At 35.7% G+C, this 15,414-nt stretch overlaps 1 protein-coding gene across 6 annotated transcripts in view; it reads left to right on the top strand.

The window, feature by feature from the left end:
* Znf568 (zinc finger protein 568) overlaps positions 1-15,414 on the top strand; it is a 78,393-nt gene that overhangs the window by 1,248 nt on the left and 61,731 nt on the right. For 3 of the 6 annotated variants that reach the window (XM_004858985.3, XM_087191234.1, XM_087191232.1), the window contains exons 2-4: positions 1,895-1,953; positions 4,534-4,799; positions 7,266-7,324. In XM_004858985.3, coding sequence (XP_004859042.1) covers positions 4,766-4,799; positions 7,266-7,324 — 93 coding nt within the window. In that variant the 5' untranslated portion in view covers positions 1,895-1,953; positions 4,534-4,765. The remainder of the gene's footprint in view (positions 1-1,894; positions 1,954-4,533; positions 4,800-7,265; positions 7,325-15,414) is intronic. The other 3 variants (XM_013077410.3, XM_087191231.1, XM_087191233.1) reach the window with 2 other exon arrangements.

The raw sequence follows: 15,414 nt of genomic DNA, 5'->3' as shown, positions 1-15,414 counted from the left end.
AAGGACTAAAATTGAGAAGACTAGGTCAGTAGTGTCCAAAAGTTATGGGTTTCGTCCTATTTGGGCAAGGAGGAGAGAGAGGTCATCCCTATGTTTGGGATTGAATGCATGTTTGTGTCTGCCTAATGAGAAAAACATCTTTGGAATGGTATTTCCTAAGTCACTGGCAAGAATCCACATAGATGACTAGCTGGGGGCTGTGTTTTAGAATGGCACCTTTGAAATATTGGTGATACCAGAGTCTGGTTATCTACCCAAAGGCCTGCATTTTAGCTTTTTTAACATCCACTTAATCTGGCAGCCTGAACCCTTTTCCCCAACTAACTCTGACTTTCATGCTTTGAGAAAATATCTCAAAGGACTGGGCCATCTTTAACCATCTATCTTCCTTCTAATCTATGCAAATTCCTGCAGTGGCTATCTTATGTAAAATACAGTAAAATTTTATTGTACATAGTATCTATTAAATGTTAAAGAAAACATTTAAAAACAAGATAGAGAAATGGGAAGTAGGGACAAGTTCTAATAATTCCCCAAATTATATATTCTGTGATTTCAAAGATATTTCAATATATATGCTAATCTGTTTCATTTATACCACTAGGTCCTCTTAGTTCATTGAAAAGAGAGTTTTGTGCTATTTGTTTCTTTTTTGTAAGAGTCTTTTGTCTATGACTTGTACTCTAACATTTTGGCAATTCTTTTAAGATTATGGTACATAGTGTATTAACTGTTATTCTTTGATTCATTTGTTATGAAATTTTGCTTTATTTTTTCATAGAAGTAAAGACTTTAAAAAAATTTCTTTATTACCATCTTCTTGTGTTACATTGAAATAAAAATTAAAATTAAAAAAAGGGGATGCGGGGTGGGGGTGGGGGGGATTTAGTACAGTGGTTTCGCTGCCTGCCTAGCAAGCACAAGGACCAGAGTTCGATCTCCAGTACCAAAAAAAAAAAAAAAAAGGATAGGCATGTTGCAAAAGGTTCTGGTTTCAATCCCCAGTATCACCACCACAACAACAAAACTCTGTATTTGTTTTCTATTGATCCTCCCTTTCCATGACTCCTCCTCCTCTGTCTTCTTTGCTGCTGCTCTTTTCTCCCCCATGATCCCCCAGTTTTTCTTGATGATATTTTCCAGGTTCATTATTATCATAGTATGCTTTGCTTCTTTAATTATGTGTATTTGTTAATTTATTTTTAATTTTTTGTAATGTTGTGGATTTAGGCCAGGGCCTTTCTTTTTTTTTTTTTTTTTTTGGTACCGGGGATCAAACTCAGGACCTTGTACTTTCAGGCAAGGGCGGTGCCACTGAGCTAAATCCCCAGCCCTAAGGGCCTTTCATATGGCAAGTACTCACTAAGCTATATCCCCCAGTACTATATTAATTTAACAGTGCCTAACAGACAATCCCTAAACTCAATATCAGGGAACACCTGGCATTTATTCTTACACTGACATTTTTTTTGCAGGTTCATTGTGTTCATGCTACATTTGGTTAAGTTGTAGGATGAGTTCAGATCTGCCCTGCATTTCTTCTTTCTGGGCTCTGGCCAAAAGGCAGTGGTTACCAGGGCATTTCTTTTTATGGTGGATCATCAAAGCACATAAGAGATCATGCACACGCCCTTAAAACCTCTGCTTCTACCTGTTAATATTACATTCGCTAATGAAAGTCGTGCTAAACTTAACATTAATTACACCCACAGTTGGAAAGCAAAGAAAGTTACCTGGAAAATAACGAGACTGGCCTATTAGAGGAGGACCAAGATTCCAATCTACTATACTAAAAAGCATGTTTAGCTTCTTTTGTCTGATAGTATTACTTTTTAGGTTTAATTACTGTACTTTCAGAAATTTCATTTTCCTAATCCTTTCCTGTATTTTTTAGGTTTCATGTGAGGAGCATATGCCTGAACTTTTTACCCTTTTAGCTTGCTTGATATATAGGTGAGTTTAATTCAGATATATTTATCACAGTAATGTGTAGTTATCACCTTATCCCTTCTCTCTCCACTGGTTAGGTTTCTGGTCTTATCCTTGAATTTTTAATGTGCATACTAACAAAACTCAAATAAGACTGTTAAACACTTGAACTCTGAATTACCCATCCTTTTCTGTTTTATTCATATCTGAGATACCATTGTCTTCTAGTTCCAAATCCCCAATTTAGTAAGCTGAGCATGGTAGCACACACTTTTAAACTCAGCTACTCAAGAAACTGAGGCAGGAGGATTCAAGTTTGAGCCAGCCTGAGCAACTTAAGAATACCTTGTCTGGGAGGAAAAAGAAAGGCTAGGGGGCCAGGGGTTTAGCTCAGTGGTTTTGCTGCCTGCTGCGCAAGCGCAAGGACCCAAGTTCAATCCCCGGTACCAAAAAAGAAAAAGGCTGGGAATGTAGCTCAGTGGTAGAATAGCTTGGATTTCTTCCCTTATACTGGGTATGAATGCGTGCTCACACACACATCCACACACACCCTAAATTAGTAGTAGTATTCCATTATGTTCTATATTTTTTTGTTTTTTTGCTTTGTTTGGTACTCGGAGATCAAACTCAGGACCTCGTGCTTGCAAGGCAGGTGCAGTGCCACTGAGCTAAGTCCCTGGCCCCCCATGTTCTATGTGTGTGTGTGTGTGTGTGTGTGTGTATAATGGTGAAATATATAACAAAATCTGTCATCTTAGTTATATTTAATTATGTAGTTCAGTGGCATTGAGTGCATTCAAATTGTTATTCTATCATCATTGAAACTCTTTTCGTCTTGCAAAACAGAAACTTCTAAAAATAACTCCCTGTTCCACTTTTCCCCCAGCCTCATCACCTGCCATTCTACTTTCTGTCTCTATGAATTTGACAACTCTAGATACCTCATATAAGCAGAATCACACGAAATTTGTCCTTTTGTGATTGGTTTAACTTAGCATAATGTTGTCAACGTTCATCTGTACTGTTTGTGTGAGAATTTCCTTAGTTTAAAGGCTGAATAATACTATATTTGTTGTGTATGAATAAGCATTTTGGTTATGCATTCATCTGTCAGACACTTGGACTGCTTCCACCATTTGGCTGTTTCAAGTAACACTGATATAGGCTGGAGATTTAGCTCAGTGGTTCTCCTGCCTGCCCTAGAAGAGGAAGGACCCGAGTTCGATCCCTGGTACCAAAAAAAAAAAAAATTATTGATATAAACACGGGAGTGTGTATAAATAACCGAGTCCTTGCTTCAGTTATTTTGGATATATACTCAGAAGAGTTGCTTGACATATTGTAATTATGTTTTAAATTTTTTCATTTCTGCAGTGTTTTCCACTGGTTGACATTTTATCAGCATACTTTTTGAGCCCCAGCTATCACTGTGAAAACCAGACAAAAGTTCCTGTTTCCATGGAGTTATATTGAGGGGGGTAGTTGGATAGTATATATGTTATATAAATAAATTATATAGTTTTTTATAAGGAGTTAATGGCCATGGAAGAAAAGTGACTACTATTAGGAGTATATCTCAACCATAACACTTTTCAAAATTTATTATAATTAAATACTTTTATTATTTCTAACTGTCATATAATACAAAGATTAATCTACTTTCTTGTAGATAATAAATGAATATATAGTAATAGCCATTTCATTTATTCATCCAGTATCATCATGAATGGCATGAATAAAATTCTCACTTAAAATGAAAAGTCTTGGGATTCTAAATTTCAGCTTCAATTGCCAAGGTATTGAAGTACCTGGACTTTTAATGCAACTCTCTTTTATTCCATATATGAGATGGCTGTAAATCTTTTTGTACTCACCTCTTTATCACTACATTGAATCTATACCTGTATGTTCATAGATGATATTTGAGGAGCAGATATGTGAACATTGCTTTGTTTCTAGACTTTTGGTGTCTCTGTTTAGTACTTTGAGTTTTCTCCTAACTCCTGCTGGTCTCTGCATCCAACATCTCTGGTCAATGACTCCAGGAAATTTGAATTACAAATAAGAAAGATAAGTGTATTGGTTATCTAATACCAAATTCTCTCAAAATTGAGTTGCTTAAACATCAGTACATATTTGTTAGCAGACAGTTTCTTTGGGGCTTGACTCTGCTGATTATTCTGGCTCATGTAATTCTTGAAGTTGTAGTCAAAATGTTGACAGGACTACGGTATTCTGAAGGCTGGGCTCAGCCTGGAGGATTTGCTTCCAAGATGACTGGCAAGTTAATGTTACCTGTTGACAACTAGACTGACTGAGTGTCTTCCTGGAATGGTGGCTAGCTTCATTCAAAATTCATGATCCAAAAAATATACAAGATGGAAACCCCAATGTCTTTAATGGCCTAACCTTGAAAGTCAGACACCATCATTTCTGTAGTGGCCTATTGATTATACAGATCAAACCTGTTTAGTGTAGCGGGGTCTATAAAAGGTATGATCCCCAGAAAACATTGATCATTGAAGGGCATCTTGAAGGCTGGTTACCATGGGGGTTCAGTGAGAATACATCAGGGAAATTGGATTTATGTCCTAACCCCCTCAGGTCCTGGCTCCACAAGAGTAAGACAGATCTGTGATGTGATTACAAAGAAGCCTGAGGAACAGATATCATGGAAGGAGACTTCTTAACCTGAGACTTACCTGAGAAGCTGGAATCCTGGAAAAGATTGGACACTGGAGTTGCTGGACCCACAGACTGTCTTGACCATTGTGCTCAGAGCTAGCAAGGTGTGAATGTCATCTCAACCTTCGATGTCAGCAATAGCTGTCTAACAATGGACCATTCAATCCAGACAATGGAAAGGAAAGGTGAGGTGGCTCAGAGATGGGCAGTTTAGGAGAAGGGAGCTGTATACTCAGGGGCAGTACAAAAGAGGAAATTCAATACTGCTACCAACAGTAGTTTACATGAGTGTCACTAACTATGCAGGACACATATTTTTTGTTGTTGTTGTTTATTGTTTTTACTTTGTGGTACTGGGATTGAACCTTTGCACTGAGCTACATCGCTATCCCTTTAAAAAAAATTTTTTTTTTTTTGGTGTTTTTGAGATGAGGTCTTGCTAATTTACTGTTTCCAAGGCAAGAGTTAAAAGGGATCATTGTGCCTCATGCCAAAGTGCTGAGATTATAGGCATATACCACCAAGCCTTGGTGGCATTTGTTTTTTATTTATTTGACTATTTGACTTTTTTTAAACAAAAAATATTTAGGGCAGTGGCAGTTTGAGAACAGGGTCTTGCTATTTACCACGCTGACTTCTAACTCACTGTGTAGCCCAGGCAAGTGTTGAAGTTCCAGACGTTGGGGTTGTAGGTGGATGCCACCATGCCTGGCTTATAATAAATATTTTAAAGTAATATCTATTTTTCTTTGAGGATATATTGAAATGTATTTTCTTAAATGCTGTTATACAAGTATAAACAGAAGGTTGCTATTCTGTCCATCCTGATCCTCCTTCCCACTGCCCTGAGACAAGCACTTTGAACATTTTTATTTGGATATTCATCTCCATTTTTCTGAATATCATCCACATGCAACTATTACTTGATTTCTCACTTAAAGTTCCTATTAATTTTGGCAGTGTACATAAAGATTTAGCTGTCTTTCACATGTCACCCTTATCTGGGTATATTCTTCTCCTTGTCCTTTCTAATCAAATTTCAGGATCTATAGATATTTCCTTTGGACTACTCAGTTTTCTCAGGAATAAGTCCTAGATTTGCTGGAGGAATGTAAGCAGGAACTGCTGGCTTTTTGTGAGGCAAACAAAAGAAGGAAATGTTGTTCTTATATTTATAGCTTTACATATTTTCTGATGGTTTTAGAAAATGAGTTCTTTATCATCTCACAGTGTTACTGCTTCTCTGCTCTTGATGAATAGGGCAGAAAAGGTCTGTACCTCTGAAGTTACTCACAGTCTTGTATTTTGAACATTTTCCACTTCACTGCCTCTTTTTCCTCATCTTATATATAATCCATCATGAAACACACACACACACACACACACACACACACACACACAGATACTTTTTTGAGTATATTATCATCTTTCAACATTTCACTTCTTTTTTTTCCTACATTGCTTCAGCTACCTTTATCTGGACCTGGTATACCTGAAATCCAGAACCTCATTAAAAAAAGCCCCCGTCACCAAAAAAAAAAACCCCACACATTTTTCTAGTGTGAGGTAAATGTCACCATATTATGTGAGACAAAAGAAGACATCAGTTGGTTTCAATGCCATTTTATTTTACTTTATTTGGTGGTATTAGGGCTTGAACTAAGGCCTCATACATGCTAGGCAAACACTTTACCACTTAGCTATATCCCCAGCCCTTAATGTCTTTTTATAACAGCCTACATTTAGTTCCCTCTTTTTCTGCCCTATTCACAAACTTCTATTTGCAGAAACCTCCATTCCCCTCTAGGGTACTGCTGTGGCTTTCCAATATTTAGTATATGTGCTGCCAAAGTGAGCAATGCTTGGCTTTCCCACCCTCCCTCCAACCCTTTTTTACACTTGAGGTTTCTTTAAGTCAGATACCACTCATCTCTGCTCTCTAGCTTCCAAAATTTTATTGCTGTCTCTTAACTGCTGAACTGTTCTATTTTCTTTGTCTTTGTGAGTTTATCTTCCTTTATTAATGTTTATTTTGGTTTGGAAGAGAAATAAAGGAATGTGAATGTTCAGTCTTCCATTGGTAACTAGGAGGGCATGTAGGGTTAAAAAAAATTAAGTTACTGGGCCAGGGATTTAGCTCAGTGGTTTCACTGCCTGCTGCGCAAGCACAAAGACCCGAGTTCAATCCCTGGTACTGAAAAAAAAAATTAAGTTACTGTAAAATGACATTAGAATCATAATTGCATTACAGCCTGTCATATGAATGTTCCACAATTGCCTATAGCCACTTTCTGATTAAAGTACTCCCCCCAAATTCTTTATGATAAAAATAGCAATTTAAAGGCCATCTTAATAATTAAATCTATGTGGGATTTATTACACATTTAAGATTAATTTCTTATTGGGGATAGATAGCAAGATTGAAGAGAAATACAGTATTGCCAGTAGATTCATTGGAGACACTCCCGAAATCATCAGAACCCCATACAATCGAAGATGTCATCCATATACATTTCAGTTTCTCTGCAGGTTGACAGTGTTCAACATTTCTCTGTAGTCTGGAGGAAAATTGCTCAATAGAGGATTTTAAAATTGCCGTATTTCTTTGTTCAGAACTCTGAAGCAAATCTGTTTTGTTTCTGTTCTTTTAGCTTCGTGTTTTTGGGACTCTGCTCTTACTCAGGAAGAAGAGGATACAGCCAGATTTCTTGTATGTACATTTTAAACATTTACCTGTGTCCTGCATTACTTTGCAGTTCAAGTGTAGTAGGTTGCTGTAACCTACCAATAAGTTGAAAAAACTCAGCCAGGCGTGATGGTGCACACCTGTGGTCCCAACAGTTGGGAAGCTGAGGCAGGAGGATTGCTAGAAGTTAAAGGCCAGCTTGAACTACATAGCGAGAACCTCTCTCTCAAAAAAAGAAAAAGTCAGTGAGGAATAAGTAAAAAAAAAAAATAGAAAATCAGAACCAAGGGAATAATGGTGTATGGCTATGATAAAATAAGTACATACAGAATTATTCAAGTTAGACTCAAATTTGAATATGATCTGGAGAGTCAAAGCAAACTGAGACACAAAGTGCACTCCGTGATTTGTATTGTTTATGAGGAAAAAACTTGGTATTACTTAAGGAAAGAAAAAGCTTTTCATTGGCACTTGGGCCAAAAACGCATTTCTAAAGTAATTCCATAATTTTCATAATTTAAGTTCAGTTTTTAAAAGTTGATGTTGCCCAAAGGTCAAAAGTTAAAATTATGTAAAAGAGTAAATGTAACATGTATCTTTGAAATGATCATACTTAATGCATATTCTTCAATACAAGTATATTGGGATTTTAATACAAGTTAAACTAAATTATACTAATATTCTGTGGCAGCCTATAGTACTGATATTCATAACTTTTCACATATTTTTGTAAGGGTTCAAATCTTGCTTTAGTGACTTGCAGAGTTTATGATCATGGGCAAGATTCTTAATGTCTTTGTGTCTCAGTTGGCATCATCTCTACATGTAATAGAACTTGCCCTATAAGAGGATTGGGATGGTTAAATGCATATAGTAGGGTTCTATAATTTATAGGTATTATTAGCTATGTAGTCTTTCCTACCTGAGATGGGCTTTAGATGAGTTGACTGTTTTCATTGATCTTTTTAGTTTAACATATAACACAAAAGAAATGATTACCCAATTTGGATTAATAAAATTATCCCTTTTCAGTTGGGGATTTAGCTCAGTGGTTCTGCAGCGTGCCTCACAAGTGCAAAGTCCCAAGTTTGATTCCCGGTACAAAAAACAAACAAAAAACAAAAAAAATTATCCCTTTTCTTCAATAAAACCACCATTAACACTGGAAAAAGGCAAAGCTAGGAACAGTTTTTGTAATATATATAGCAGAAACACATTAACAATTCTTAAAAATCAGTGATTAAGAAGATAGAAAATAGGATGAAGAACATGAAGAAGCAATTGGAGGAAATGCAGGTGGCCAACACATATTTTAAAATTTTAATGTCACAAAAAAGTAAACAATTCAGATTAGCAGATGCATCTTTAAAACATATTTTGAATTGATGAGTAATGACTCATTTATGAACAAATTTTGAATTAGTAGTTCACATATATATTTCATTTGCAGAGTAAAAAAGCTATAAATTGTGTTAAAGGAATTCTTATCTACAGCTTAGATATTCTTAGCCATCATAAAATTTATGTATTTTCATTCATACACCAGAGCCAAATATTTTGGTTTGGACTATCAATTAGAAATGGACTGCCTGGGCCGGGGATTTAGCTCAGTGGTTTCGCTGCCTGCTGCACAAGTGCAAGGACCTGAGTTTGATCTCCAGTACCAAAAAAAAAAAAAAGAAAGAAATGGACTGCCTGTATTTGATGCCTTGCAGTCTCAAATACATTCTAGAATGTGGATGTAAATTTATTCCATGACTGCTCCTATTTGTACGAGTAGACTATGCATCAGTTAGAAAAATCCTGTACAAGTATAATAGCTTTATGTGTACTTACTTTATGTGTACTTTTAGAAGTCTGAAATAGATACTATTATTTTAATTTTTATGGGTGTGGGAAGTGAAACACAAAGGGTAGGAAGCTTATATAATTGTATACCAGTATGCAATAAACACAGAATTCAAACCCATACAGTCTGACTGTAGGGTCTGTGCTCTGTGATATTGTACTCAAGGGAAAAGAACTGCAAATTTTGCCAGTTGCCTATTGCTATTGTCTATTTTCTTATTCCTTTTTCTACTCAAAATTAGGGAACTGCAAGAATGCCTACTTCATTGTTAGGATTTATGTAGATTTCTTTTCCCAATCTGTCACTTATGTTACTCATGTTTGGTTGCATTGACACTTGAATTAAGGTAGTTACATTTAACATATGATAAATAAGTACATTTAATAAGATAATTCAGTCATAATAGAGAACAATGTTTCATAGTCTTCTTTCATGAGTTCCCACTATTCTTTTAAAGATAACTCTTCTTTTATTCTGTTACATAGATTTTTTTTCAAAGCGCTCCTTTTAATATATAGTCTTTAACTAGAATATAATTTGAAATTGGTTTGAGGTAGGAATTTACTGATAATTCTATCAGTAGAATTATTTTTGCAAGTAGAAAACCAGTTGTTCCAATACTCTATCAAATAGTTCTTTTTTTTGTGATACTACCTTTATCAGATATGTGCTTAATAGTTTCTAGGTTTAGTCTTTTTATTTTGTCTACAATTTACACTGTATTGTAATTTGTATCTTGTGTTTTACATTGTGAAAGTAATTATAACTTTATTGGAACCTTATTCTGGGGTAAGGGTATTCTTACTTCCCTCCACACAGATGTTCTTGGTTTTTCAGAAATTTCTGAGCTGCATGGGGATCTCTTTGCTTCCGTTTGAATTTTAGAGTCAGTTTATCTAGTTTTGGGAAGAATAATTTTGGAGATTTTAAGTGGAATTGCAATGAATTTATAGATTAATTGGAGAAGGATTAAGTGAAAAGGCTTTTCTATCATACTTAAAAGATGTTTTAAGGGAATCTATTATATAATTTATTTTAAGAGAAAAGTAACCTCTAGAGAGGTGAAAATTTCTTAGTGTCAGAATTGGAGGTTTTAGTATATGTGCTGTCGAAGCGATCACTAGAATCAGAGGTTTTAAATCTGAGATTATTTATAAAATAGTAAAAGAACATTTAATGCCATATGTTAAACCACACACATACACACGTGTGTGAATGTGCACACACACAGAGCAAAATAGAAGAGCAATAAATAGGAAATAAAGAGAAGTTCAAATACTTCCCCTATTGTTTTAAAAATATTTCAATATATATGCTAATTTGTTTCATTTATACTAAAAGTTTATCTTTGTTGAAGAGAAAGTTTGTGTTATTATCTGTTTTGTTTTTTTTTGGTACCAAGGATCAAACTCAGGTCCTTGCACTTGCACAGCACATATCTGTTTCTTTTTTGTAAGAATCTTTTTGGCTTATGTCTTGTACTAGCTACTTCAAAGATAATGATACACGGGGTAATACCTTTTGTTATTCTCTTATTATTTGGTTATGAAAATGTTAATTTTTTATAAAATAAAAAGAAAAAATGGTGTGTTAACACACACATACATAACTCGTGTGTGTGTGTGTGTGTGTGTGTGTATTTTTTTTGGGGGGGGGTTTTGGTACCAAGAATTGAACTTGGGACCTTGCACTTGCAAAGCAGGTGGCGGCACCACTGAGCTAAATCCGCAGCCCCATAACTCATATATATATATATATATATACAGTAACAAAACCTAGCACCATGTTTACTTGTAGAAATTAGATCTCTTCCTACTAAAGTCAAGAAATATGAGCAGATTACCCATACTACCATATTTATTTACTATAATTTTATATGCCTAGGATTTTTTTTGTTGTTAATAAATTTTATTTTATTTTATTTTATCCCATTCTGCCCCTCAAGCCCCTTCCCCTCCCTATGTACAAAAAAGCTTTGTTTCCATTTTTTCCTTCTATTCTCACTTTTTTCTTGTGCCTTCCTTCCTTTCTCTCTCCCTCCTCCCTTGTTCCCCTTCCCGTTTGAACACTTTCTTTGCATTTCCCAACATCCATTATACATCTCAGTCCTTATTTCCACTTTCAGTTTCTCACACCAGAGGATGCCTAGGGATTTAAATAAGTAAAAATTGGGCAGGTAAGCTGCGCATGGTGGCTCATCCCTGTATTTCTAGCACTCTGGAAGGCTAAGGGAAGAGGTTGCAAGTTTAAGCCCAGGCTGGGCAACTTAGTGAGACTATGTCTCAAAATAAAAATAGCTGGAGATGTAGCTTAGTGTAAAGACCCCAAATTCAATCCCCAGTGCCTAAAAAAAGGAAGATGCATGCAAAATTAGATAACAGGAGAATGCAGTGTGTGTATTTGCAGCAAGTCAACTATGTATGTACTATATACAAAGTTAACATACAGAAATCAATAATGTTATAAACCACAGCCAGCTCAGAAATAAAGTGGAAGAAAGTTGCTCAGAGTGTTAACAAAACCCGAAAACAAGATGTGAACTCTATCTGATGTGTTATACTGTGTGTGTGTGGGGGGGGGGGATACTCCCATATTGGAGTTGAACCCAGGGCCTCACATATGCTAGGCAAGTGCTCTAGCCCTGAGCTGTATCTCCAGCCCTTTTTCTGTTGTTTTGTCTTTGTTTTTTTTTTTTTTGGTACTGGGGATTAAACTTGGTACCTTGTGCTTGTGAGGCAGGTGCCAGAACCACTGAGCAAAATCTCCAGCCTCCTCTAGCCCTTTTTAAAATGAGGTGAGGTCTTGCTAAGTTGCTTAGGCTAGCCTCAAACTTTTTTTTTTTTTGGTTACGGGGATCAAACTCAGGACCTTACACCTGTGAGACAGGCGCTGACCTCAAACTTTTGATCCTCCTGCTTCAGCTTCCCAATTACCAAGGATTGCAAGCATAAACCACCACACTTAGCCCCAAAAATCTTTAAAGTATTATTGAGACCTAAGAGAATTTGAATACATTTTTAAATACTTTTTGGGGGTTAATCAACAGATACATGCTTGTAATCCCAGCTACGTGGAGGCTGAGACAGGAAGATTCCAAGTTCTAGAGGCCGGCCTGGGAAACAGCAAGACACCATGTCAAAAAAGGGGGTTGGGCGGGCTGGGGATTTAGCTCAGTGGCACCACACCTGTCTCGCAAGTGCAAGGTCCTGAGTTAGATCCCTGGTACCAAAAAAGGGGGGGGGGGGGTTGGCTCAGTGGTAGCCTTGGGTTCAGTCTCCAGTATTATCAAAAAATTTTTTTTCATAATTTTTCTTAGAATTAGACAAGACTATTTACATACACAAATCTAGAGTACGTTTATAAAATAAAATGTGCAGTGTAGCCAGAAAACTCATGGAAAGATATTCTGTGCCATACTCTCCATTTTAAAAGGGGGACATTTATTTAATGCTTACATAACTTTAACTAAAAAGATACTTGCAAAAGGTTGACAGTTGGTATATATATGTATATACGTATATATATATAGATATGTGTATATATATATGTATATGTATATATATCACAAAACTGACTTGAAATTACCTTTATGCTCTCACTATCAATTTTATTTTTTTTTTAAATCTGCTGTTAGGTTTCTTAAAAATGAGAGGAAGTTGCTTTGGTACCAGCAGTCTTTGGAAACCTTAATGTTTCTTGCTAGGGTCTGTGGTATCTTAATCTTTTTTTGGTTCTGTTTAGTAGGAAGAGGAATAAAAATAATAAAAATTGTGAATTGCTGATGTTTTAAGGTTAATTTCCTCTGTTCTTTAATACAGAATTTTGATATATGCATATTATGTTAACATATTTGGAAAACACTCAATCATAAAGCAGTAATCATCTTATAGTAAAAAATTAACCCGTATTTCTCAGGGGTGCAGTCTTTTTTTTTTTTTTGGAAACTAAATACATTTTAATAGAAAACAAAATACAAAATAACTTTTTGGAAAACAGAAATATTTAATCCTTTCCCCATACATTAGAACTTGCTTTATCCTCAGGGCACAGTTTGACATGTACATGCGCACTCAGGATTCACCTCATGATGTGCTCACCACAGGAGAGAGAGCGGAAATGCTAACCTCTGGTTAACAGGCACTCTGAAATCTAATACTAATTCTATCTTGTGACCTACTCCAAATTATTCTTTTTTTTTTTTTTTTTTTTGGTACTGGGAATTGAACTCAGAGACTTGCGCTTGTCAGGCAGATGCTATGCCGCTGAGCTACATTCCCAGCCCTCCAAATTATTAACCATAATCTTTTTTATTTTTTGGTGGTACTGGGGAATGAACCCAGAGCCTCCAATATGCTAGGCAAATGCGCTACCACTAAGCTGCAGCCCCTCCTACCATAATCTTTCTTTTCAGGGGACAGAATTATTGATAGAAGTGCAGCCAAGAAAGAATCTTTCCCACCATAATTGCAAGAGAGCCCAGTGTTCTCAGTCAACTCACCCTCCGACTTCCATAAACATGCTGTTTGGTGTGCTCAACATGCAAGGGGTGCAGTCTTTGTTGTTGCTTGTATGAGATTTGAGCTAATTTAACTAGAATTAGTGGGAAAGATGGTGTTTTGCTAATATGCTATAGCTAGTTGTAAAATGTTTTTCTGTTTGTTGTTTTTTTCTCATCTTTGTTATAGAGGGATTTTGTATGTCTGAAATCTTCTTTGAATGATTACTGGGGGCAAGGTCTGTTCTGAGTGCTTTGCTTTTTTTGTCTCATTTAGTTGTCACATCAGTCCTTGTCACTTTATAGATGAGAAAAGAGAGTAAACTCTGTCTACTTCTCAAGGTTACACAGTAAATTTTGAAGCCAAGATTTGAACCCATGATGTCAGATTGCACAACTTTTTGTTAACCAGTAAAAATAGCTAAACTCTCCTTGATTTGCAGAGAGTTGTATCTTGCATTTTTTCCAAGTAATAGTGTGTCAATCAGATATCTTTGCAGTTTCTTTTAGGGGTAGAGTAAAAGGCATTTATTTTTATGCCTGGGGTCCGCAGGTTAACTATGTGGGCAGATATTCTTTAGGTTATAAACTGGATGAGGATGGCTTAGGCCATGAGGCAGACCGTATCTTTTGCATGCACAAAATTAGCCAATTTCAAGTATACAATTTAGGGCTGGGAATGTACCTCAATGTCAGAGTGCTTATCTAACATTCAGAAGGCCCTTGGTTTCATCTGTAGCACTGCAAAACAAACAAAAAGTGTACAATTCAGGGTTTTTATTGTATTCATGGCCTATACCATAATCAGTGTTAAAACATTTTTATCACCATAAAATGAAAGCCTGTGCCATTAGCTAGCATTTTCTATTTCCCTCCCCAAGGCTTTAATGTACGCAAGCATAAATATACTTTCTATCTCTATGAATTTGGATTTGCTTATTCTGGACATTTCAGACAAACTGAATGGTATAGTATATGGCCTTGTTACTTTCTTCTTTCGCTGAGCATAATGTTTTCAAGCTTGATCTATTTTATAGCCTTTATTAGTGCTTTTTCCCCCTTTTTTTGATGATGTCCTTAGAGGCACAAAATTTTTAATTTTTCTGATGTCCATTTTTACTTAATTTTCTTTTGTGCTTTCGGTATAATAGCTAAGAAACATTTCCTAATCCAAAGTTGTGATTTATACCTATATTTTCTTCTGAGAATTACATAGTTTGAGTACTTATAATACAGGTCTTTAAATTCAGTGTTGTATGTGGAGTTAAGGTAATAGATAATCTTATTGTCTCAATACCACTTATTGAAAAGGCTTTTCCCTAATGAATTATCTTGTCACTGTGGCCTAAAATCAGTTGACTATAAGTATGAGGTTTATTTCCAGAATCTCAGTCTACTTCATTGATCTGTTGTGACTATCTATATGTCAGTCCTACACTGTCTTAATTATTTTAACTTTGTACTAAGTTTTGAAATTGGGAAGTGGAGTCTTTAGTTTTGTTTTTTTTTTAAGGTTGCTTTGGCTCTTCTGGGCCCCTTGCATTTCCATATGAATTTTAGGATCTGCCTGTATACTTCTGCAAAAAAAGCAGCTGGTATTTGGATCAAAAAGCATTGAATTTGTAGATCAATTAGAGTAATTGTCATATTGACAGTATTAAGTCTAATAATCTGTGGATGTGAGATGTCTTTATTTCTTTTTAAATGCTAGTGGTAATTTGGAGTTTTCAAAATATGTTTTATATCTAATATGTTAAATTTGTTCCTAAG

Source organism: Heterocephalus glaber, unplaced genomic scaffold (assembly GCF_053883595.1).
Source record: "Heterocephalus glaber isolate CG9 unplaced genomic scaffold, H.glaber_assembly_v1.0 deba00001561, whole genome shotgun sequence".
Lineage (NCBI taxonomy): Eukaryota > Metazoa > Chordata > Mammalia > Rodentia > Bathyergidae > Heterocephalus > Heterocephalus glaber.
The sequence above is the reverse complement of the archived record's forward strand: the minus strand, read 5'-3'. Positions and strand labels throughout refer to the sequence as shown.